At 42.5% G+C, this 24,176-nt stretch overlaps 1 protein-coding gene across 1 annotated transcript; it reads right to left on the bottom strand.

Annotated features, from left to right (window-relative positions):
* Positions 1-4,052: 4,052 nt before the first annotated feature.
* On the bottom strand, positions 4,053-24,088 carry STIL (SCL/TAL1 interrupting locus). Its single transcript, XM_014939527.1, has 16 exons — positions 23,781-24,088; positions 22,602-22,709; positions 21,474-21,589; positions 21,173-21,360; positions 19,935-20,182; positions 19,048-19,131; positions 18,837-18,923; positions 17,066-17,213; positions 15,770-15,879; positions 14,722-14,836; positions 12,858-13,916; positions 11,370-11,535; positions 10,350-10,575; positions 8,225-8,402; positions 7,298-7,551; positions 4,053-5,567 (listed from the first exon to the last, which is right to left on the bottom strand). The coding sequence occupies exons 1-16, from the start codon at positions 23,810-23,812 to the stop codon at positions 4,739-4,741; spliced, it is 3,948 nt and encodes a 1,315-aa protein (XP_014795013.1). The 5' UTR covers positions 23,813-24,088; the 3' UTR covers positions 4,053-4,738.
* Between the last annotated feature and the right edge of the window lie 88 nt (positions 24,089-24,176).

The following is a 24,176-nucleotide window of genomic DNA, read 5'->3' as shown; positions in this document are numbered from 1 at the left end:
GGGGGGGGGGGGGGGAGGCCGAGCATCCTCCCCCGACGGGCCGGGGGATGCTGGAGGATGGGGAGTAGAGGGGGTACCACCCCTCGCCCTTGGGAAATTTGGGATAGGGATAGAAGGGAGAGCTCAGGTCTAGAGCCGAGCCTCGGGGAGAGGAGCCTGGGGAAGGGGAGAAGGGCCCTCGCCCGTCGGGCAGGGCTCGGGCGCCGCCACCGACTGCGCGCCCCGTCGGGGCTGGGGGCGGCAGGGCCTGGGCCCGGGGGGGACGGGAGGGGGGACACCCCCGGCCTTCGCCAAAGCCTCCGCGCCCGCGGAGCGGCTGTCGGGGAGCCAGGCGGGTGCGGGGGTCGGCTGCCCTACGCGGCGCTCGGCAGGCGACGGGACGCCCCTGAAACCTTCCCCCAAATGTCAGAGGGTCCCGGCAGAGGAAGAGGAGGGAGAGGGGGAGATGGTTGGAGGGTTCTGGGTCCCTGCAGACCCACAGGCAAAGCGGTCCTAGAGACGGCGGCGGGGAGCGGGTTTGGGTAGCTCAGGGCATCCACCCGCCCGGGCAGCCGAAAATCAACGAAATCTCCACCAGACCGGGGCAGGGAGGGGGGAACCGGGGCCGAACCCTTCCCGGGGCACCCCCCGCTCCCTGCTGCGGGGTTGGGGTGAGGCTGCGGCCCCCGACCGTGCGGGGAGCCCGGGAGAGAAGCCGCGGCCCCGTCCTCCGGCGGGGCGATGCGGAGCCGGCCCCGCACCTGCCGTGCGGCGGGACCCGGGGGGTGCGGGAGCCGCTATTGTGTCCCCCCCCCCGCCACCTGCACACCCTCCCGCAACGGGGGGAGGGGGGAAATGCCGGAGCTGTTATTCTTCCTTTCACTCCTTCCCCTCAACCTCCCGCTCTGGCCGTTGGGAGAGGTTTCCACAAACCCTCCCCGCTCCTTTCACCCCCCGCCTCCATCCCCCGGGATGATGCCCCGCACGATGCCGGCAGCCTGCGTGGGGTGGCGGGGCAGGGGACGGTCACGACTTCGGTGGAGAGAGAGCCCCGCCGTGCCTCCCGCCAGGAAACACGACCATTTTCAAGCCGGCTCCTCTCACCAACAGGAAGCGTTAAAGATAGAACAGCCGGGGCTGGGTGGGGGAGATTAGGAAGCCCGAGCATCTTCCCTGCACCCTAAAGGCACGGCGGAACCATTCCCGCTGCCCTGCCACGGGTGGGCTTCCCAGTCCTGCCCAGTAACCCCAGTAACCCCCTCTCCAGGCTTTTCGGGAGGCAAAGAGGTAAAAATCCCTGCGCCCAAATTATCCAGAATGAAGGGGTCACTGATGCTCCGAGCAGGCCCGTGACCTTTTGAGCCAGCACTTCAAATATCTGTCCTTAATTATAACAAAGGATAGCTGGAAAAAACCAACCAAACAAAAAACCAAAAAAACAACCCAGCAGCAAAGAAGAAAACCCTATAAATAAAGGTTTACACCCTGCTGCCCCTCCACACGTGTCATTGCCCGAGCGGGTGATGGAGCCAGCCCCCACTTTGGGTCCCCATCATTCAGGGTTAACAAAGCCAGACCTGGCTTTTCATCCTTTTTTTTTTTTTTTTTTTTTTTTTTATTTCTTGAACTCCAAGCTGCAGTAGATGCTTCAGGAAAAAAAATAATAAATTCAAAATCAAAAAATCATCTTGAAATTACTCAGCTCTACAGGGTGAAAGGAAAAGCTGTTTTAGGGCAGTGTGGCGTTGGGTTTTTTTGATGTTATTGTTGTTTCGGTCAAATAAATGAACATTTCAGTCGCCCAGAGGCTGCTGTCCAGGATTCTATGATTTGTGTAACTTAATGTAACACCACACCCTGGTCCTGGGCCCTGCGCGAGCCCTTTGGCTTTTGTCTTCAAATTGTTCCTCGCCCTCGAGCATTTGAAGAAAGTCTTTAAAATATTAACCAATACAACTGTCATCTTCCTGTGTTTCCAGACATTTTACAATAGGAAACAAAGAACAAAACCCTACAACAATAGCTCAGAGGTATGAATTGCCTCATTCATCTCACTGGAATGTTCAAAAACATTAACTATTTTTTGACTGATTCAGCAGAAAAGGCGCTGCCAGATAATAAGCTTGTGCCTGATCCAGGGGAGATTCAGGGACCGAGAAAGGTTTTATTTTTCAGCGCAGCGAAGCAGCACCTTTCCTGAAAGGAAGCAAATACTCTTATTGATGGAAGAGGCTGCGTGAGGGGAGAGAAATTCTGACAGGGCTTTGAAGGGAGCTGCTGCCTGCCTCTCCCTGCGCTGCCTCTGGAACAGCAGCTGCCTTCTTTTACCCCCAAAATCTTAATCCACGAGGGTGGTAGATACTGGAAAAGGCTCTCGTGTCATTGTCGTAAATTAATTACAGAATCACAGAATCGTCATGGTTGGAAAGGACCTCTGAGATCACCGAGTCCAACCACACACTCACACACAAAAAAAACCCTCTACAACCTCAGCCACCAGAGCATGCCCCAAAGTGCCACATCTACACATTTCTTAAATACCTCTGGGGATGGTGACTCCACCACCTCCCTGGGCAGGCTGTCCCAGTGCCTGACCACCCTCTCAGGAAAGTAATTCTTCCCAATATCTAATCTAAACCTCCCCTGCTGCAACTTCAGACCATTTCCTCTGGTCCTCTTGTTATTCCCTTGGGAGCAGAGGCCAACACCCATCTCTCTACACCCTCCTTTCAGGTAGTTGTAGAGGGCAATGAGGTCTCCCCTCAGCCTCCTCTTCTCCAAACTAAACATGCCCAGTTCCCTCAGCCTCTCCCCGTATGACTTGTTCCCTTAATTAGCAGTCAGTATCCAAACATACCAAGAGCTAACAGTGCAGCTTTTTGGATTTGAACGGGAATGCCCCGGGACTTTGCTGTGAGATGTTTTAATTCTCTAGTCCAACACTCTTGGAGCAGGAAAGCCAAGGTCAGCACCCCAGGATGAACTTCTGCTGAGCCCGTGCCATCACTGAAACAAAGTGTGTTCAAAGCCTGTTGATGCACCACAGCCAGTGTGAAAACAGATGGCTCGGCCCTCATTCCACGCTCTCCTCCCTCTGGGAATGGTGGGAATGGGGATGAACTGCCGCTTCCAGCGCCCGTGCCTCATTTCCAAGCCCCAGAGGTCAGGACAGAGGTGTGTGACACCACGGCCGTGCTGGCTGAGCCCTGTCCTCAGACCTACTCGCCAAAGGCAGGCAGAGCTGGCCCAGCCAGCGCTGGGCAACCGGGTTTTCCAGCACCAGTGTGTCACTGGGTCATCAACAACACAGAGTCACCTCAAAAATACTTACTACGCCTAGAAATTGACCAAAAGTCAAGGCCTTAACAGAAATGGAATCCTTCATAACTAACTGAATTCGTCAACTTGTGGAATATTACCACAGAATGACATGGGGTTGGAAGGGACCTCTGGAGATCATCTAGTCCAACCTCCCGGCCAAAGCAGGTTGCACAGGAACATGTCCTGGCTTTTGAATGTCTCCAGAGATAGAGACCCCACCACCTCTCTGGGCAGCCTATTCCAGTGTTCTGCCACCCTCAAAGTGAAGAAGTTCCTCCTCATGGTTAGATGGACCTCCTTATATTCAAGTTTTGGCCCATTACCTCTTGTCCTGTCACTGGGCACCACTGAAAAATGACTGGGCCCAACCTCTTGACACCCTTTAAGTATTTATAGGTGTTGATCAGATGTCCCCTCAGCCTTCTCTTCTCCAGACTAAAAAGACCCAAGTCTCTCAGCCTTATTACCAGCACAGGGTGATGGAAAAGGGCTCTTTCATTAGTAGACTGTGATGCTTCATCACACAATGGTTCTATGTTAATACAGAACAAAGTAAAAATCTATTTTTGCTTACCCCACCACCCAGTACTGGAATTCTTGGAGAGTTCAGAAGCCAGTGACACGCTCACACTTCCAGTTAGCCATCCCAAACAATGACCGGGAAGCAGCAAGTGTTTTAAATAAAGGCTACATCAGACAACTGAAGATTTCTGTTGTGTTTTTTTTTTTTTTTAATGAAATCTTTGACCTTTATGAGCAATAGGTACTTCTTAAATAAATAGAAAACATTAATTCAGAATAAAAAACAAACCAAAAAAAAAAAAATCACAGAAGTTTTAAAAGTGCTAGTTTTTCCAATTTCCTTCCGAGATTTCATGATACAAAGTTATATGTGCCATTTTGGCTGAATTAAAAAAATAATTTGATACAAAGTAAGGCCACAGTTATACTTCCCTTCCCACCAGACACAACACTCCCCCCTCCCCACAGTAATCCAACCATTTGAGCAAATTTCTAGACATTAGTGCTTTGGCTGTGTTGCCCCTGCCACATGCTGTATCGATGGCTCACAGTTGGCACACACATGGAAAAGTCAGTGTATTAAAACAGTCAAGAGACTTAAATAAGCATCATCGTTAAAAGTATATTGAGAGCACATCTTGGGCTCGAGTTGATTGACCTTTCAGATACTTTAAAAATCACACCTAACTGTAAACAAAAGTGCACACATACTGCAGTGCTGCTCGGCACTGACCCAACCAGCATTTAGAAGTGGTTGTCCCTGACCTGGGCTGAAAACTCAGTTCTGCAAGTTTTAGATTGCTACAACAAAGTGACCTCCTCAAAGATCACTTAACCCCTCGTTTCCCCATAGTCCTTTATGGAGAGGTCCCTCTCAGATCCAAAGCCGTGGTTGCCAGCTGTCTCGAGGGGACGTTCAGAACAACTTTGGCAACTGCCTGAGTTGTTTCACATCAAGAATGGTGCCAACAGAATTCATGCTGTTCGACTGGTTTAATGTTTCGAGGGCTGGAGCATGGAGGTTTCCAGGGAAGACCTGAATATCTCCTTCATCTTTCCTGCCAGGTTGTTGAGTGAATTCCACCCTCCCACGTAACAATTTGGGTTTGGGTTTTAAATCCTTTAATATCTGAACTGAGTCATCATCTGCTTGATCTGCTCTGGGAGGAAAAATTTCATTTGTAATGTTTCTTAACACAGGGCTGTTGAATTCAGGTGGAGAAGCATTAGTAGTCAACTCTCTGCTGTGACTTTTTAGATGAATGGGAAGTCTTCCATCAATCCTTTTGGATAATTCAGTCCAGTGGCTGAAGCCATCCAGCACAGGGGTGCAGTTTTTGTCTGGCACGCTTTCGCTTTTGACAGTGCCAGAATTGCCATCTTGAACCTGCAGTTCCTCTTCATCCTCGCTACTGTCACTGCCCTGTATCAGCCCGTAGCGCTTCATGTACTTCTTGGTTGCAAAAGACATATTGTTTGGTGAAATTAAACTAAGCCCCACCATGCTCTTGTCCATATTTGTATGCAACAGGTCTTGGAAACAGAAATCTGCAGGAGGGTTCTGGCCTGAGCGACTGAGAGAAAGTCGAGATAATTGATTTTCACTGAGGTACTTGAGGGCTATAGCGTTTGCCTCCATGCTCAGGTCAACCACATTAGGAGTTAAGCCACACATGCTGACATTGGCAAATGACATATAATTTAGTCCAGGAACCACTGCTTCAGGATTTATGCACGCTAAGATGCTGAAATAAAGCAATCAAAAAGGTAGTTTAGCATCACAGGAAAAAGTAAGCATTTCACAACATAATCTAGTAATTGAATTTTTGCTTGCTGTACCGATTTCTCCTTCATTCTGAACACCACAGCTCGACCAGGCTGCTCAGTGCTGAGATCATACCTTCTGCACACACCAAAAAGCAGCTCTCCAGCTATTCACACATGAGATTATCTGTCTCTGATCTAAGACTCTAGATGCTGCCATCCAACCCAAATTTTTTATCTCGATAGAAGATACAGAGACCAACATCTCTTTCCCAATGCATGCCAATTCCATCCAGGCTTTTTACAGAAACTCTGACACAGCATCTGTTTCCAGAAGCCTGCAAGGTTCTACTTTTTGAAGGCATCCTTCAGTCTAGGAAATGTTCATTCGTTCGGTTGCTTTGCACACCAATTTCTTGTATACATCAGGTGCTTAGTTTAAAGACTGAAAGGACAAGCTCTGGTACACTGGTCATGGTTATAAACCAGTGCATTTAGTACAAGCATCTTATACTAGTTCATAAACCCAAACTCCTTGTGTCAGGAGTTAAGAGCCATCTTATTTCACCGAGCAGAGATTCTGAAGTTTGCTTAGGGAGTCTAAACTCCTGGCTCAGATGAACTATCACTAATTATGCTGTGGATTTGCACTCTTGTTTCCTTCCGTACTGAGGTGTAGACCTTTTCTTAGAATTGTTTATCAGTCACAAACGTGACAGAAGGAAGAATCCCACCCCACTTCCCAAGTTTGAAGAAAAAAATCCCAAGATTTCCAGTTCTGTCTTATGGGTTCACTTATTAGCATATTATTGACATTAAAAGAACACTGTGAGACTCTCCAGCCAGGAAGGTAGCCCAGAAATTCCAGAAAAATACCTGGTAAAATTCAAGTGAAAAGGAGAGAAGAAAGCTTAGAAACTGTATGACTGGAAACCGCTTTTGATACATGGCTTAAGAGATTAATTAGGAGATGGTTAGATTGTTTTTTTTGTTTACCTAACAGTTATATACTAGTATCAAGGTGACAATAAGGATGAAAGTGAAGCTGTGCCAGGCAGTCAGCCTATGCCTAAGCAGCTACCTAAATAAATACTCCCGTGCCTCAAACACCTTCTTCAGAAATTACTTCTGCACCTTCTTCTGTTTCATCAAGGCTGTTTCCCTCCCCAGGCACTGCAGCCTCCCTGTTTCAAGTCAAAGCACTAACAGTAACAAATGATTAGAACAGACCTGGTTTCAGTTACATATCAAAGCCCTGATAACAATTTCACTTATACCACTGAAGTGCAAGACAAGGGTTAAGAAGCAGTGAAAAAAACCACATAGCTGCTTAACGTTCAGCCTCTCAAGTCCAGTGTTTCTCTGGAATACTTTGACATAGCCCAAAGGATTTAAGTCACTCAAGCAGTTTCGTTATTATTCTGGGGAATTGTGCTACTGCACACACAATACTTTAAGAATCACCAGATGCTCTAAAAGCTAGAGCTACTTGTGTTATATTTAAATAATCTGAGTTTTGCTAGCAGAGCTCTTAAACCTATCTGAAATACCCATAGCATGAGCCAGCGTTTCATCTTTGCGGAAAATGTGAATCAAGTTGCCAAACAAATCCCCAGTGACAGTGAACACAGTCCTTTCTCTTTGCTCATTAAGCGAATCTTCATTTTTGGTTGGATCTACACATTACTACTCGAAACAACCAATATTTTACCTGGCATTCTCCACTTTGTGTGTATTTTTCTTCATTTTGCCAGGTGAGTCAATTGTCACTCCAAGACTCTTCAGCTGTTTGAACGTAGCACTAATCACACTCTCTTTATCCACCGCTCCTGTGTCAGTCTCCAAAGCCATTTCTGTTCTGTCAGCAACATCCTGATACTTAGGACCATCATCATTAACAATTCCTGATTTTACAGGCAAGTGATCTTGCTCTTCTGAGGACTTTAAGAGGTGGTTTACTTGGCCCTACAAAAATAGGGAGTAGGGGAGAAGCCACATGGACAAGAAATCATCATGATCCAAAAATCCTGGTTTATTCTTACGCAACTTAAAATACAACTAGATGGGTTAACAGCTTATTCTGACAAAGCAGCCAAATTCAGATTCAGTTCAGATACAATCAGGTAAACTCACAGCAGTGTAGTCAAACACTGGAATATCTTACACTTCAGGCTTTCCGTAAGAGTCTGTTCTGAATTTAACCACATCACATACTGATACTCTTCAAGATTAAAGTATCTGCCCTTTAAGGTACTTGAAGGTAAAATGCTGTGCTATTTTAAAGGGCATTAATTTGGGAAGTTATCAACTGACATTATCTTGGAACTAAAGATTTATTAGAGAGTACTTGTATGCATGGAAGAGTGACGTACAGAATAACCACTTAAACCTTAAAAAAAGGAATAACCACAAACTTGGAACTTTTCTGTAGAGCGAACTAAAGATTTATTAGAGAGTACTTGTATGTGTGGAAGAGTGAAGTACAGAATAACCACAAACTTGGAACTCTTCTGTAGAGCATAACGTGGACTTGAAAGCCGGATGCAACTGTCACTCATGCCAATACCACACCATAATGTCAGCAGCGTGCTGTTGTCACTGCTGCATTGGGTGCAGGATATCAAATTAAATGAATTACCAGTAAGTCCTGGTAAAGCTTCTGATCCTCTGAGGGATGGCGAGGCAGCAGGGAGGCAGGTGGCTCCGAGCCTGGCTCACTTGTTACCACCACGTGGTTGCTGGCTCCCTCTGTTGGGTCCTTCTGTAAAGACACACTAATACTCTCTTCCAGAGATGAACCCCGAATATTTCCGTTTCTGAAAGAGAATACCGAGACACCTGGATGTTTCCTTGAAACACAAAAAGTGTAAGTATCACTATGTGTGCCATATCTTTTCACGAACACCAGAAAAGGAGAAAAATCTGACTGCTGGAAACAGATCCTAACATTTCTTGGTTTGCCTACTGCTTGCGGCTTTGCTCCTTTCTGCAGTCGTTTTCTTTCAGAAGTCAATTAAGGACTGAGGAAACACACCTCACAGTATGAATCTACAACAGCCTGACTAGTTTGTCAGGAGATGATGTGAAAATGGGAACGGCTTCTCTGGACTAGTCAAAACTCAATGACACTCTATGACTTAACCTTAAAGCAGATGAAGATAAAGTCATTAACAATTTGGAGTTTGTCTTATGTTTTCAGCATTTTTATGGACACTTAAAAGCCTTTAGGAGTAAATATCTTCCACATGTTCTGAAAGATGCCTTGTTCCAATAGCCGTTTTCACAAAGGTGAGTAACTGATAATGAGATTCCTGCGGTAGTTTAGAAATGTTCTAAAAACTTCTCAAAGACACAAGTAGAAATATACACACACATACACAATGCACACTGAGTATCTTGAACTGAGAACACACACTTCGTTGAAATACTTCTCAATAGCAGATGTGAAGAGGAACCATAATCTACCCTGAAGTTTCCAGGTAAAAAGTGTAAATATTCTAGATTGAGTTACAGCGCAAAGCTCCGCGCTCCCTTCAGCTTGCTGGTGTGTGCATCGTGTAGACCTTTTGAGCCCAGACATATCAGCAGTACTATCATCCCGAGGAGATCCTCCAGTGACCCTCCTCCCCTGTTCCTCCTCGGGAGACAAGTGTAAGATAAGGGAATTTCAGAACTCAACTGATCAATTGCCTGTGTTGAAAGCGATAAGATTTAAATCACGTGACATACCAGGTAGTCAATGTAGGTTATCAGTTACTGTTACATGAGCAATTATTCATCATTCCCCAAAATGTTCCCCTCCTCCTCAAAGAAATCTGGTGACGCTCTACATTCATACTATAAGATACAGCAATTTTACAGGTTTAGGAATCCAAGTTGAAGAGAACCTCAAGATGGCATCTCTCTAAAACACAACATTCAAAAGGCTGATTCGAATTGGTAACATCTACGGTAGCAGTAAATGTTTGCAGATAATACTTTAATAAAGGACTATGAATATTTAAATTATAGCTTAATTATCATAATCTTTCACAATATGATTATTTTAGAAACCTAATTTAACTGGAAGTGTATTCACCCTCCTTTGGCTTTTTCTGCTTAGAGAATATTAGATCATTAGAAGTGCTAAATTGTTGAGCTATTCCTTATGTAAAAATAACATCCATATAGATAATTAAAAATATTTTTAAATCGTTTCCCAAATTAGGCTGAGATTAGTCATTGCACTATAAAGAATTTGAGCTTAAAAATAATTAAATTAGCAGCAGTGAAGTTGCACCTGCATTCATTAGACAAAGTAGTTAGGTGTAAAATGTAGAGAAATTCAGGGAAGTCACATAATCATAAACCCCTCATCCTCAGCCCTTCAGAATTGAAAGGGTTGTGAATGCTGACAGGGAACAGCCACTGTAGGAAAACAAACGACTACATCAGCGTCCCCTTTCTCCCTCAGGATTTAAGGTAAGAAAGGGAACGCTGCCAGCCCTGCACACGCTTTTCCAAGTGAAAGGCTTTTGCCATCAGCTGCTGCTGATAGGTAGGCTACCCAAACGTGCACGACTGATAAATGCAGACTCTAAAGGCAACTGTGTTTTCGTGAGCTGAGCCATTTGAAACATAATTAAAAAACAAAGAAGGGAAAGAACACGACAACTCAAGTCAGGTGACTATAATTCCTGAAAAAAAAATAAATCATTAAAGTAGTAACTTATGAAAGGCAGTTCAGCTTATTATGTGAACACAAGATATTTCTGGTTACTTACTGGAGAGTGTTCTGGTTAGTTCCTTCTTCCACAAGATGAATGCTGTCTACAAAGCTGGGCATGTCTACCACCTTTAAGGAAGAAGCAATACTTGTGTTACTTGCATCTTGTTCAGCATTAATTGAAATGCTTATGTCTTCCTTAGAAATCTCTTCATCCTCTTTTTTCCCTTGTGGTATGGAGTCATCTTGTTTTTCTGAGGCTGTATTCCAAAATAAGCTAGCACCTAGAAGAGAATTAGAGATTTACTCATTTAAGGAAAGTCATTACTATCTTCTGAGACCCTTTGGCTTTGTAAAGCTGGAGGAATCATTTCCTTGCATTCAGGTTGGGTGTTTGTTTTTTTTTTCCACCATTTAAAAAGTGTCTCAGGGTTTAGAACAGCTAAGAGTTGCCAAAACATCAGTCAAGTCCTAGTTTCTTCCAAAGCATACTTGATAAAAATAAATAGTTGTATTACAGCATTTTAATGCATTGACCTTGAGCCAGTTTGAAAATTTCCTCCAGACTAACCACAATATTTCCATGGATTTAACAGGAACCAATGCATTAATATGTAGCTTTCCAGACACAGCTGCCTAACTTGCTAAAATTAAAGCAAACACAGTCTCCTCTCCATGCATGTAAATGCATGACTTACACAAAGCATCAATACTGTATGTAATTGAACACCAGATGGGATAGAAGGTAATACACTGTTTTGAAAAGTAATAATTCAAAAAAGGTGTGGATTTTTTTTTTTCTTTCAATAAGGCACATATTAATATAGAGGACCTTGCTAAAGCTATTGGAAGAATAATTCTTCCAGTGATGGCAATCGCTGCTACTGCAGCCCAAAGACAGAAGTAGCTCCAGCCTAAACTTGCAAATAACACCTAGAGAACTTTGCTGCTTTTTGTATCCAGGCACATGTTTGTGTACATTCAGCACTTCTGCAAAACATTCCCTCCACACCCAAACAAATCACAGAACCATCCAGAAAAAGCGATGCCAGTCTATTTTTAAAGAATAAAGCATTACCTGTGCTCACAGCAATGCTCACACTTTTCTTCGAGCAAGAAGCTGGCGAGGGCTGTGTTTCCATAGAAACCAAGTCCCCTTGCTGCTCCGGCTGCAGAGCGGGGCTGGATGCAGCTGGTTCAGAGGAACAAGCCTGACGAGCCTGTGCTTCCAATAAGCGTTGGATCTGTAACGGTTATCAGAAAGTTATAACTCGTACCATCAAATATAAAGTACAAAAGGGAAAAGCCAATTACTAAATTAGGCCCTTCTAAGGTCTGGATTCAAATCCAGGCTGCATTGCCACAGACGTCTGATAACCTTCCAGTTCTCAGCAGTGCATGCAGCACACATCAAACCATCAGTCGTGATGCTGGCAGAGGGTTGAAGCACGCTGGCAGAACTACACCCAGGCAACTTGAGTGAAGCCTGTTTGCACTACACTTGTTGGAAGTGTTCTCTGCCCCTTTCATTCATACACAAAGCCTATTACCGACTTACCAGCCAAGCATTTATAGGCCAACTGTCCCCACACCACGCTAAATCAACTTTGTATTAATTACAAACCCAAGCACTTAAATGATAAAATTAAAGGTTGCCCAAGCAATCCTCATTCTAGCGTTTGCATCCACCCTGTTCACCAATTAGTTCACAGCTCCACGGGGAAATACTGTAACAGCAAAGGCTGCATTTATGCACTAAGGAATGTACAATCTGTGCTTTAAGAGCTTGATTTTACATACAGAAACTACACCTAAAGCTTCTCCCAGATGCAATTTTCCAGTTTAAGCAGGAAAAATACGTATTGTGAACAAGTTTCCTATTCCTATGATTCATCACCAGCAGCAATATTTAAACTCTGGCTCCTCAGGCCCAAATCATACCCTGCAAAACACAGGGGCAGCAGCCTAAGAAGCCGATATTTTGAAGAAACTTATCCTAGTATCAAAACAGAAGTTAGTGAGACCACCAAAGCCCAATGTTCCAGCACAGCAACAACCACCTGATGAGCCCTGCCAGTCTGCTGCAACCAGACATCTGAAGTTCTCAAAGCAACAGCCTTAACAGCTCAGGAAGCTGCAGGCTTGAAGGTGGGCAAAGCAACATGCAAGAACATTCTGTGCTTCACCTGTAAGCTTACAATAATTCTAAAGTCTATAGCCTATGCAGGAAATTTTTTTACATAGGCAAGCACATATACATGAAAGCATTTATACTGAAGGCATATCTGTTTGCATTATAAATGCAAATAAAAGAGAAATGATGTTATGGAAATACAATAAAAATAAATGTAAAATTTAACTAGGCGAGAGTCAAATAGTTTTCATCTAAGGGACACCAATTAGCAGAGCTAATCAGCACCCCCCTCCATCCCCAACCTGCAGCTGATATGACAGGCTCTCTTGTTCCAACAAGGATGGACAACAGTTAATTTAATTCCTTTGGCAGGGGAACTATCAAAGCATAATCACTAAGAGGGCAGAGGAGAAAGCTGCCATTTCCACAAACCTGAGCTTGAAGTAATTTGAGTTGTCTATCTTGTTCTGTAAGAACCCGGTATGCATCTGGAGATAATCCCATCATTCCATTATCTGATCCTGCTTTAGAAGTAGGCACGTGCAGGCACGGTGAGTGGGCTGCACAGAACTGTGGACTAGAAGGGCTTGCACTTGAAGGCAGCCTTATTCCAGGCGATAAGCTATTGTCAAGAGAACAGGTCCCCATTTTCCCATGATATCTCACATTTATAGGGCTGCTTGTGGTGTATCCTGGATTGCAGCAAATATTGGGACAAACGATATTTTGATGGAGCACTGCACATAGATTCTGTTGAGCCATCTCTGATTGCATTTCTGCTCCGTGTTTGGGGCTAATTTTACCAATTCCTTGCCATGAATGTATCGGATTATATTGGAGGGAAGCAGGGAACTGACAGTTGCATGCACTTGCTGGACAGCAAGGTGGCACTTGAAGTGGCACCTGCAGTTCTGGTGGTCTTCTGCACATCTGTGGTGAAAAAGCAGGAGTGTAGAGGTCTGGCTGCATAACAGCAGGAAGCTGCTTGGAACTGGGTATCGATGTTCTTTTAATTGGATGCTCTCCCTGCTGTGTGACTCCATCAGGATTTAACACAAGTCTGTCTGGTGGCTTTCTGGGGTGATGCACAGATGTATCTGGAGAAGGCCCGCTACAAGGGGTTGAAGGAGAAGAAGATCCAGAACTTTTTCTTGACTGAGGGCACGCTTTCTTACAGTGCAACTGTTGCTGTAGCACAGTTTGCTTTCCTCTGGAAGGCCCTGAAGTTGGAATTTTCTGGTTTAAATGGTTTGGTAATTGCCTCAAAGAGGGATCTCCCATGCTAACAGGAGAGTTTTGCTTGTCTTCAGAGTGCTGGGTGGGGTAATATGTAGATCGCAAGCACCCCTTCTTTTTATTAGGCTGACGTAGTGCTGAGGGTAGGCTTTTAGCATTTGAAGTCCCCATAGGCTTTGACGATTGTCCTGCTTCTACAAAACTCCCATCCAAAATGAGTGACAGCTCAGGAACTGAAGGAAAGATCCTGGTAACCTGAAGGGACAATAACACAAGCAAGTTTAAGATCATTGTAAGATATTGTCTTTCAGGTCTTCACATGAGGAATTTCAAAGAAAATATTTTCATTTAAAATCAGTGTATGACCATTACCAGTTCCAAACCAACTACATATCGAATGCTTTTCTAAGGATTGGGGAATCCAGATCCAGAAGACCTCTAGGATCATTCTTAGAAGCCAAAATTGCTTTCATATGGCATAATAGCCATGTCTACCAAATGAATGCTCCATGTCATCCTGGAGAACATTTCAGGGTATGGATCTTTCCCCCTTCAAGAAGCAGACTACACATTCCCTCCTACTATTGTTGGACCCAGTAGACAGGTGCAACAGAACACATCTTACAATCCACAACTGTCACATCCTTCTAGACCTATTCTGTATGAGGGTTGCTCATTATATTTGTATATGCTTCAGTAAAAAAAAAAAAAAAGAAGAGCAGAAGATCTTGATTTCATTTACCCAGAAATACACAAGCAAGTTTGCTGCCTCTATCTTTGCCTCAGACACCACAGCTCTTCCATTTAATGGTACCAACATTCCCAAAGTAGAACCTACTACTCAAATCCTAGGATATACAGGTACTAAAGTGCTTATAATCCTGGAAAACATGGCAGGTTAACTAGAGCAGGGGTTGGGACTCTCAGTCCATTTCTTCAGCTCTTTTCCTTTGCTAGTGCTTTGAGACAGAAGCTTTATAGTCTTCAGTCCCCATACAATGAGTTTTGCTGCTTTAAGTGTTACATCTGAGATACATAGAACAATTATTTACTTAATTACCTGTTGACTCACTGGGTGAGGACTTGGAATTGGTCTGGGGGATAAATCCTCATCTTCTACACCAGAGTCGTGATCACTTGTTGACAACTTGCTGGGTGAGCAGCCTTGGGAAGGACTAAAACCAACATAAATCAAACTAAAGATGTTTGTGGGTCAGATTTGGCAGCAGTAACACAAATATTCATGTTTTTCACTGTGCCATCTACAGCACAATATCCCCACCATTTTTTCAAGAAGCAGTTGCTAAGCATCTCCTCCCTGGTTAGCTAGAGTTCACACAGCAAACAGGTCTAAGACAAGTGAAAATAGAAATGCTGCTTTTGGGCAAAAAGACAGTAACTCTCACCCGACACCCTCAGTCATACACACCTTTTAAGTGACATTCTAACAGCAAAGCACTGGTTTATATGAGAAAGATAGGGAGTGCTACAGTAAAGACTGTAACACTGCTTAAAGGAAAATAAAGGCCATCTCAGTCACAGATAAAAATTTGATGGATAATTGAGGTTCTTAAAAATCCCTAAGTTTTAACCTATCCAGGTTTTGCAGCTCTGAAAAGTCGTATGGAAAAAGGAATTTTCACCAACTTAAGGAGATTTCAATTGGAGATTTGCGTCAAAGGACAGATTCAGAGAAAGCTTAATACAGTGAACTAAGCTCCATCAGTAAGGAAGCCTTTTTAGAAACACCCACTGTATAAATTACAACCACCAGTATCAAGAGTAAAACTACAAGTAGTTTCTCTTGGATTATGGTCAGCTTGACCGTCTTACTTGAAGACTATTAACCCCAGGAATAAGCAAAAGCCCATACACAGATCTTAACGCGAGAAAATCACCGTATGCACAGCTAAACTGACACCTGGCACAACAGAGGTAAAAAAAAACTTAATCCAAGAAATATATAACTTTGGCGGCCCATACACAGATCTTAACGCGAGAAAATCACCGTATGCACAGCTAAACTGACACCTGGCACAGCAGAGGTCACAAAACTTAATCCAAGAAATATTTAACTTTGGCATATAAATGACATCTGAAAGATTTACCTTGTGATAGGAAGTTTCTTGCAAACTCTGCTGAAGAACTCAGTTTCTGCATTTTGGTTTTCTGCACTCAGCTCGAAGTGGATAAGGTTCTTGTCTGAAGGTTCAACATTCTGGAATGAAATTTTCTGTATTCGTAAAGCACGAAACTTTCAAGTGTTAATCACCAAGGTACTACTCCCAAAGAAATCATTTTAAGGACGTTTATATCTGATTATTTACTGCTTGTCCTCTACTTTCAATTCTCAATTCCTTCATCACTACCAAGGCAGCAAGCAACTTCCCTTCCTGTTTAATGCTGCTCCCCAGGCTACTCTAAAGTAGTTGGCCTAATTATAGCCACGAGCAGATGCTTCCTTGCTGTAACTGCTCAGAGACTCTTCCACAGCCCTTCACCGCTATAGGAAACAGCAACTGCTGCTCCTGTACTGTTTCTCACACCACAGCTGTGCAAGCTCTGGAGACAACAGAAGCAAGCCTGTTACTAAGAGCACTGTCATCTTCAGAAAGCCAAGCCGTACCTAGGCTAAAGGTGGAAGGCAGCCCACAACAGGGAAATTTAGTTGGAAACAGAACAGCACAGGACACACATTGCACTAGCTGCTTCTTTGCCAGAGCACAGGAGCACCTATCAAGCAATTAACAATTCAACTTCAGGTTCTGCACAAGTCTAGCAAAACACATAATGAACTGAGATTTCCTAGAATCTTCTCAAACCTCACTAGTTATCTCCCAGACATTGTATCACCAAATTCTTTCAGTTACTCTGCACAAAGACAAAATTGCTCCTGCTTTGTTACTGTAGCGTAGCATGAGATCTGCAGGTTAGTTACCACTGAATTCCCTCTTGCATTCAACTTCAAGCAGCACACGAATTCCCCAGCTTTGCTCTCCAGAAAGCACTGATACGTATCACCCATAGCAGTCGTTAGGTGTGTCCAGCACGCACAGAGCATACCAGACTAACGACTGCTAGAGGACATCAGAATCTCTGCTCAAAGCCAAGAGGTCACTAGTAAGAAGGAGGACTAACCAAGTCCAACACAGCACACTACATTTTAAAAGACAGCTTCTTAATGCTATTAGAAGAGGGAGCAGCGGCTGACTTTGGAGGTCATCTCAAGTTGAGAGACAAACCCTGAATTCACAGTAATCACTGCGAAAAAGGTAGCTTTATAGAGCAACATAATTTTCAAACACTGCAGTTCCATTTGAGTCACATTATAGCAACTCCTCCTCTAAGTACTTACACTAAAAGTACTTTAAAGTACCAGGATGCAGTAGGAAACCTTTACTTACTTTGAAGAGGTGTACTGTTTCTTTGCAAGTTAAGATCTGAAAGCCTAGATCAGTCTGTCCACTGCATGGAACGCACTCATAAAACTCTGGCTCCTTGTGTGTCAATGAATAAAGCACAATAAGAAAACTCCCAGATTCTGAAAAAACCCTAGAATAGAAAAAAAATACATAATTAAAAAAATTAACAAACAAGAAGGTGGCCTTTAATTTCTCAATATACTGAGCAAACCATCACACAGCTTAGCAAACTGATGAATCACTGCATTTTGAGTGCTATCAAGTAGATGGACTTTTGACTGATGCCACATGCAAGATTCAAAGCAAAAATAGAGAAACTGGAATAATTCTTTTACTTTCTAGCTCAGACCTTTAGGATCACTTAGCACTTTAAGTGAATTCTAAGAAGATTTCAGTCATACCATAGAAGAAAACATATGTAAAAATGATATTGTGATTTTTTGGTAATTCAATTGAAGATGTATTATAAAGACACTTAATGTTTCAGTTATCCCTAAATATTCCAAAAAAGCTCATTAGCAAACAGAAATTATTATATTTTCTTTAATAAAAACTGTATTGAAGTTTTTTCTACAAGTTAAAACAGCGAGTAACAACAGTTAACACAAAAGACCAAGGATAATGAAAATAAGGTGCATTTCCAGGAAAAGTTAGTAATATTTTCAGAACAATTTTTCTTTTTATAGCCCTTGTAATGCACTTGTTTGGGGGTGGGAGGGGAAGGTGGGTATTGTTTTTTTGTTGGCTTTTTTTCCCCGAGTAGTATGTGTGATAAAGAAAGCAGTAGGAACAAGATGCTTGAAAAACACATTCTCATACAACTTTATACTTACAACTTTAGAGTTAAAAATGTATGATGCACAGATTAAGCGGTTAGTCTGCAGAGGTTAATTCTGTTTGCATGGTTCATCAAATCTGCCTAATTCACTTCCAAGATGGAATCAGTGAAAGTTAATGAGAGTCAAGCATCTAACTTGCCTATCTAATAATCTAATTGGGCTCTTATCTGTATCTGGGCATATTTAAATCATTAAGGGGAAAAAGAAGTCTACTCTAATTACTGACACATCTGTTCACCAAATGTGGTTTTATTTCATAATTTAAAAGCAAGTATGGTGGAGCAGAAGAAATTCTTATGCATAAAGCATAAAGTTTCATTTACCTGAAGAGTAGTTTTAAACTACAAACACCTGAACTACTTCCCAGTTTCCAGATAAATAGAACTTAGTAAATGTTACAGGTGAAAAGATGCAGCAAATGAGGAATGATTATCTACTAACATCACAATGGGAAAAAAAAATAAATCAGAACACAAAGACTATAAAAACAGAATATTTAGCAGGAAGTCATAACAAGACAGTCTTAGCTGTAAATTAATATGCTTCAATACATTGATTAGATGCAACCAGGGAGAAAGCCTGTGTCATAAGAAAAATTCGAAACCAAAACCCCACCACTGTTTAAACTGGGATTTCCTGCTTGCTTGTCCTTATTTAAACTAAAATTACCTTAATGATATCAATGTTTATCCTCTTCTGTCTTTGAGACAGCTTTCTACGCTTTAGTCACAGAAAATTTGTGAGACAGAAGTCAAAACCAGAAAGAACAATTAAAACAGATAGCTCAACCTCCTATATACATCACAGAATTCCCTCAAATATCTTTGAATAGAGGCCACGTTGCCAGGCATTTCTGTGGAATGCATTTTTAGGCAGCCAATAGCTTCTATGTTTTGTAGATAAAAGTGACTTGCCTCTCATGAATTGAAGAACTGAATAAGTATCGCAAGGAACAGGCCCAGACTTGAGGGCTACAGATATGAGTAACTCCACTCAGCCAACTAAAAGAAAGAAGAAATAACCAATTAGAGACAGTTCCATTACTAAGCTTCCACTATGAAATCCCTCAAATACATCTCAAATCAGTATGTGGATTAATCTGTGCAAACAGAGCCAAACACTTACACTCCAACTAACGGCAAAGTATAAGCTTTGGGATCAGACTCAAGCAGCAAAAGCAATTTTCTTGTCTGGTCCATAGTAAGGTAGCTGAAACAGAGCAGAAATTGGGGGTTTTTTTAGTATTTTGGAAGTCAGTCCTTCAGAAAAAAATCATGAGGACACAATACAAGTTTAGAAAACACTGTAAGAAAAAAGTTCAGAAAAAAAAAAAAAATCAAAACCACTCTTCCTCTACTCTCACAGCAATTCCTCAGCTTTTTATCCTTTCCCTGGGTATCAAAGAATTATATCAAGGACCGTATTTGCTTACTATTATGGTAGTCACAACAAACCCAGAATTGTAAGTTGTGTTAAATTTGAAAAGTAATTTTCAGAGAGGTATTTACAAAGTGCAAACAAAATGACATTCAATTGCTTCAAATTATTTCTCTGATGTACCCTTAGTTCATCCTACTAAATTAGCTATCAGTCAGAACAACGATCTCCCAATAGCATCCTATAAACATGATTAACAGAAAAAGCTTTGATTCACATTCTTCTCATTTTCATTCAAGAGTCAGCAATGACACTGTTCAAAAAGCTGGATGCTCATTATATATATTTTGTAAACTAGAGGTGTGTCCTCCTGTCCCAGTAGGAGGATCTTTCTACTAAAGCCAAAAGCAAGAACAACTCCTGCTGAACCAGTTAATAATTCTGCCCCACCCCATTTCCTGTTTCTTGTTTATAATGTTTTACATTTTTCCAAGTCCAAGAAATTATGTTATTTTTGAGCCTGTTATTTTACCAAAAAGCAAAACACTGCTTGAGATCCCACCTTCCTACCTGCTTTAGGAAATGCAACAAACTACCAGGCAACTTTGACAGCGTTAGCATCACCCTTTACTCACCCACATTTGTAAGTTCCTTGGACCTGTGCAATATTCATAGGACTGTTCAAATTTCTTGCGAGGGCTGTGGGAATAATTGGGACAGACTTTACAGGGGTGTATTCCAGAGTATTTGCTGCGGTAATAGAAGCCCAGTGAAAATTAAAATGTAGATTATCCAGGTTTTCTGTGAAAACAATGTGAGCTCTAAGAGTGAGCAGTTTAGAAAGATCCAGTGATTCCTTACTGCACAAACTGTGCTGCAGACCCTAGAAGGAGGGAAAAGAGAAAAAATTTAAATACACAAAATTGTCTTCATATGACTACCACGATTCAAGTTGTATTACACTGGGAATTCAAATCACTCATCACAGCCACTTGCAGTAGGCACTGTCTAAAAAGCTGTTAAGCCAGGTCTCCAAAGCTCATGACTGTACTGAACATAACGAATAATGTAAAATCTACTTGAAATTAAGCTATGCATATCTTAGCATTGCTTTGTGATATATTAATAAGCCTGGGGTTACTTAAACTGTATGAAAAATAACAAAACAGCAAGCAACTAGAAGGCTTGAGGTGATCTACAAAAGTTTTCTTACTTGCATTCAAGAAACTTGTATTTGTATCTGGATGTATCATGATGATAAATTTTAGATGTAAGCATTATTTGTACTATAAAATACACACAACAAGAACTACAGGCAAACATTTGCAGGAATGGAAGGTGTATTTACTAGATTCCATGTCTCCAGCAGAGCACAGAAGTGATAGGCAGGCATTTCAGCTGTAACTGCTAACCCACACAGACTTTACATGCTTTCTTGCAAGTCACTTGCCTAGCAATACTTTTTATCAACAATTGCATAAATACTGCAACTCACTCATGACACATTTGAAAGAAAAAGCTGGTTTTCCTTTTTTAAGTAAGTTTGTTGCAATCACTGCTGTCACTGGTGGTCAGAGCAGCTAAAAAGCTTTGGTCAGACAGCAAGATTTTAGTCCAAGATTAAAGACTCTGATCTTTAGACACCTGTGAAGGCCAACTGACTTCAGCAGTTTCTGATACGCTTGTCAACGATGCTCAAGAATTTCAGATTACCAGCTAATTTCAGATAACCAACTAAATAGTCCTGCTTCAGCCACAACTGTGCTGTGTTTGAAACTGACGGCGGCTGGAAATCAAGCCCTGTACACAATACAGTGTCCTGGAAGACAGTTTGTTGTTTAAGAGACCCAAAAGTTGCCCAAGGGCTACCTACCTTGAAAGCCAAGCTGATATCTTCAGCACTGTGCACTATAATATTATCTGAAGAAGGTCCCCAGGCATTAATTGTACATGGAATCAAAAAGTCTCCAGGAAGAGACGCAGTTGGGATTTTGCCTGATCCACCAGCAACTTCTCGACCAGGATCAAAGCGGTCTATTGTTAGCGTTATGCCTTCCCCAGCTTTAAAATAAATAAATAAATAAAGTTAGAGTCCAAAAGCAACAACTCAGGCTTCTTGATAATGGCTTACTCAACCAACCAATACTGTCTGTCTACCTGATGTTTAAAGTTACCTTCATCAACTGCAAGAGTCCCAAGCAAAAAACAGGAAAATAATTTCTTTTCATTCTGCTTCGCATGGCGATAGGCAAGTCGCAAGGTTTTCTCCATCATAGATAACTTTGGGTTTCTGAAAAGAGACAATAAGCAAGTGTAAGATCAAAATTATTTTTAAAGCTTTTTTAACAAAGTATTTATTATATTCCAAGAGCTTCCACATTTTTTGTCTGTTAAAAAGAACATACACAGAAACAGCCCAAAGCCTCAAACAACAAAAAGGTAAGAATAACAACATTGTATAAAATGTCAATGGAATTTTTGCTTATGTTCTGTGCATCAAAAAGCTTTTTCATCTGAAGGGCAACACTGTAACAAGAACTAGAGATGAACTCAAGGGAATTATTTTAATAGAAGGCTATAAAAGTTAGAAATACTTATGCTAAAACACAGAACCTCTGAGAAGTCTGAATTTAAAGAGCAGCATAGGACAAATAGCTTAACTAATTTTGACATGGTGGTGTCTCGTTATTTACATTATTTACTCCAGCACAGTATTTAGTGTGGATGCTTAAAGCAGCAACAGACTGGGCTCAAATACACAGGAATGTAAATATGGAGAAAGATTAAGTGATTATGAAATCAACATTTAGTAAAAAAAAGGTACTAAGTTTGTAATCTAGAGAAGTAAACACATCAACATTATTTTAGCTTAAGATATCTTGTATAATACTGCCTTGGAAAGAGGTCAAAGTTGAAAGGGAAGCTACTGCTTTAGGTGAATAATGTGATGATGGCTCATAACCCACCTGCTCAAGACTAAGTGAAGTGCCTTCATCAAAATAAAAGTAATTTGTTTTAAACTTTTTTAAAACTTGGAGGTTTTAAGTTTATATGGCAAGGACAAGTGAAGGCCTCTCTGACCTATGTAAGTGCTGTCCACCCTTATAGGCCCACATATGTGTATACTTGCTTTAATAACTACAGTAAGATTTTTTTTTTTTAATAGCATCTATATAAAAATTACCCTTTCCTTTTACCTTTGAGCCTTGTCACCCACTAGGCTCAAAAGGTAGTGATGTTTGGAATCGTGTAATTCTTAATTTATTTTAACTTTCAGCCACTTAAAAAAAGGTTATTCATACCTGTAATAGGCAATATGTGAGCCAATAACATCACCCATAGGGACTGGGTCCCAAAGTGCACACTTTGACAGAGGGAAACTGAAAGGGACCATCCTTTCGGGAGCAGATCTGTGAAGATCACAGAGATAAGAAAGAAAAATGGATTAAGCTCAGCACTTTCAAACAGTACTTATAAGAAGGAACAAAGGAGTAACACTATAAGAAAAACAACAAATAGAATACATAAACTGTTGGTACTTTTTTTCCCCCCAAGTCCTGACCAATGAAGCAGAAAATTTGTCTTATGAAGTTGTCAAGGATACGGACTACAAAGTTAACACAAAACTTGCTTTTTCCACCTGACAGTTCCTCCATATAATCTTGGAAGATGTGTAGGCCAAAATAAAAGTTCGTGGAAAAAGTACAAGAAAAAGCTGCTCTGGATATATAGCAGGGAAGGAAAAGGTTATCAATCTTTAGAAATTCCCATGGCACACAGAATTTGTGATTTAGCAAATTTGATGTAAGATCAACTTCCAAAAGCCCTGTTTCAGTCACTTTTTAAAGTCCGCATCCAATTTACTTAAGTTTCAAAGACAAATGAAATAAAACCTTAGCTTAACTCAAATAATATAGTACAAAATTTGCTTCAGAGGCCTGAAGAAATCCGTACATAATCACATAAGCTTATTTACACAAGCTGGCTTACACTTTAAGAGTTGCCTAAACTACATAAAATACAATACATTTGACGGTCCGTATCACTTTGCGAATACCTCAACACTTTTTAACAAATAAACAAAAACTCTCTTTGTTGGTATTTGAAGCCTCAAACTTTAGCAAGGTGCTTTCTTTGCATTGCTTTAAGTTCCCAGGAAAGAACTTTCTCTGTTTATAAGGTGTCCCTCTAGGCAACCCACCCACCTCTCGTGAACCCAGCGACAGTTAATTGACTCCCATTAAAAGCTAAACGCCCATCAAAATAAGTCCTAATTAAGGCTTGGAAAAGGGAAAACATTTTTAAAGTCGCGGTTTTCACTAGCTTTCGGCAAGCGGGGATCAGAAACACACCCCCGCAGCTCTTTACAACCAGAGACGCGCTGTGGGGGCCGGGGGGCGATGGGCCGCCTCACCGCTCCCCGCCCCTCGCTCCCAAGGGTACGGGCCGATCCTCCCAGGGAGCTTTCCCCGACGGGGTACCTCAGATCCGAGCCGGGTAGAAGGGGCTCCATGCGGGGCGGCCGCAGCTCTGCGCCCTCCGCTTCTCCCTGCCGTGGGGCACAGGCGTGAGGCGACGCCCAGGCGCGGGGCCTGCCCGCCACAGCCCCTCCCTCAGCCGGGCGCCTCAGGGGGTCCGCCAGCCTCCCCTGAGGGAAGAGGGGAGCGGCCAGTGACACCCCTTCCCCAAGGCCTAACGACCGCTGGGAAGCACCAGGAACCGCCTCGCGTCCCGCCGCGGTGGGACCCGTCCCGCCCCGCTCCGGCGCCTTCCTCAGCCCGCCGCCGACCCCCGCCTCGTTCCCTACCGCCGACAGCCACCGGCCAATCAGAGAGCACAACCGGCCGCTCTCCCGCCCCCGCGGCCTCCTCCGACCC

Source organism: Calidris pugnax, unplaced genomic scaffold (genome assembly GCF_001431845.1).
Source record: "Calidris pugnax isolate Ruff unplaced genomic scaffold, ASM143184v1 scaffold18, whole genome shotgun sequence".
In the NCBI taxonomy this organism is placed as follows: domain Eukaryota; kingdom Metazoa; phylum Chordata; class Aves; order Charadriiformes; family Scolopacidae; genus Calidris; species Calidris pugnax.
Note: the sequence above shows the minus strand (reverse complement) of the source record. Positions and strands in the feature narration are given on the sequence as shown.

Excerpts from the sequence above, each read along its gene's own strand:
- STIL (XM_014939527.1), bottom strand. The coding sequence starts at position 23,812 with ATGGAGCCCCTTCTACCCGGCTCGGATCTGAG. Across the intron at positions 22,710-23,780 it reads CTACCCGGCTCGGATCTGAG|ATCTGCTCCCGAAAGGATGG; the intron begins GTACCCCGTCGG and ends TGATCTTCACAG. Across the intron at positions 20,183-21,172 it reads ATATCAGCTTGGCTTTCAAG|GGTCTGCAGCACAGTTTGTG; the intron begins GTAGGTAGCCCT and ends CCCTCCTTCTAG.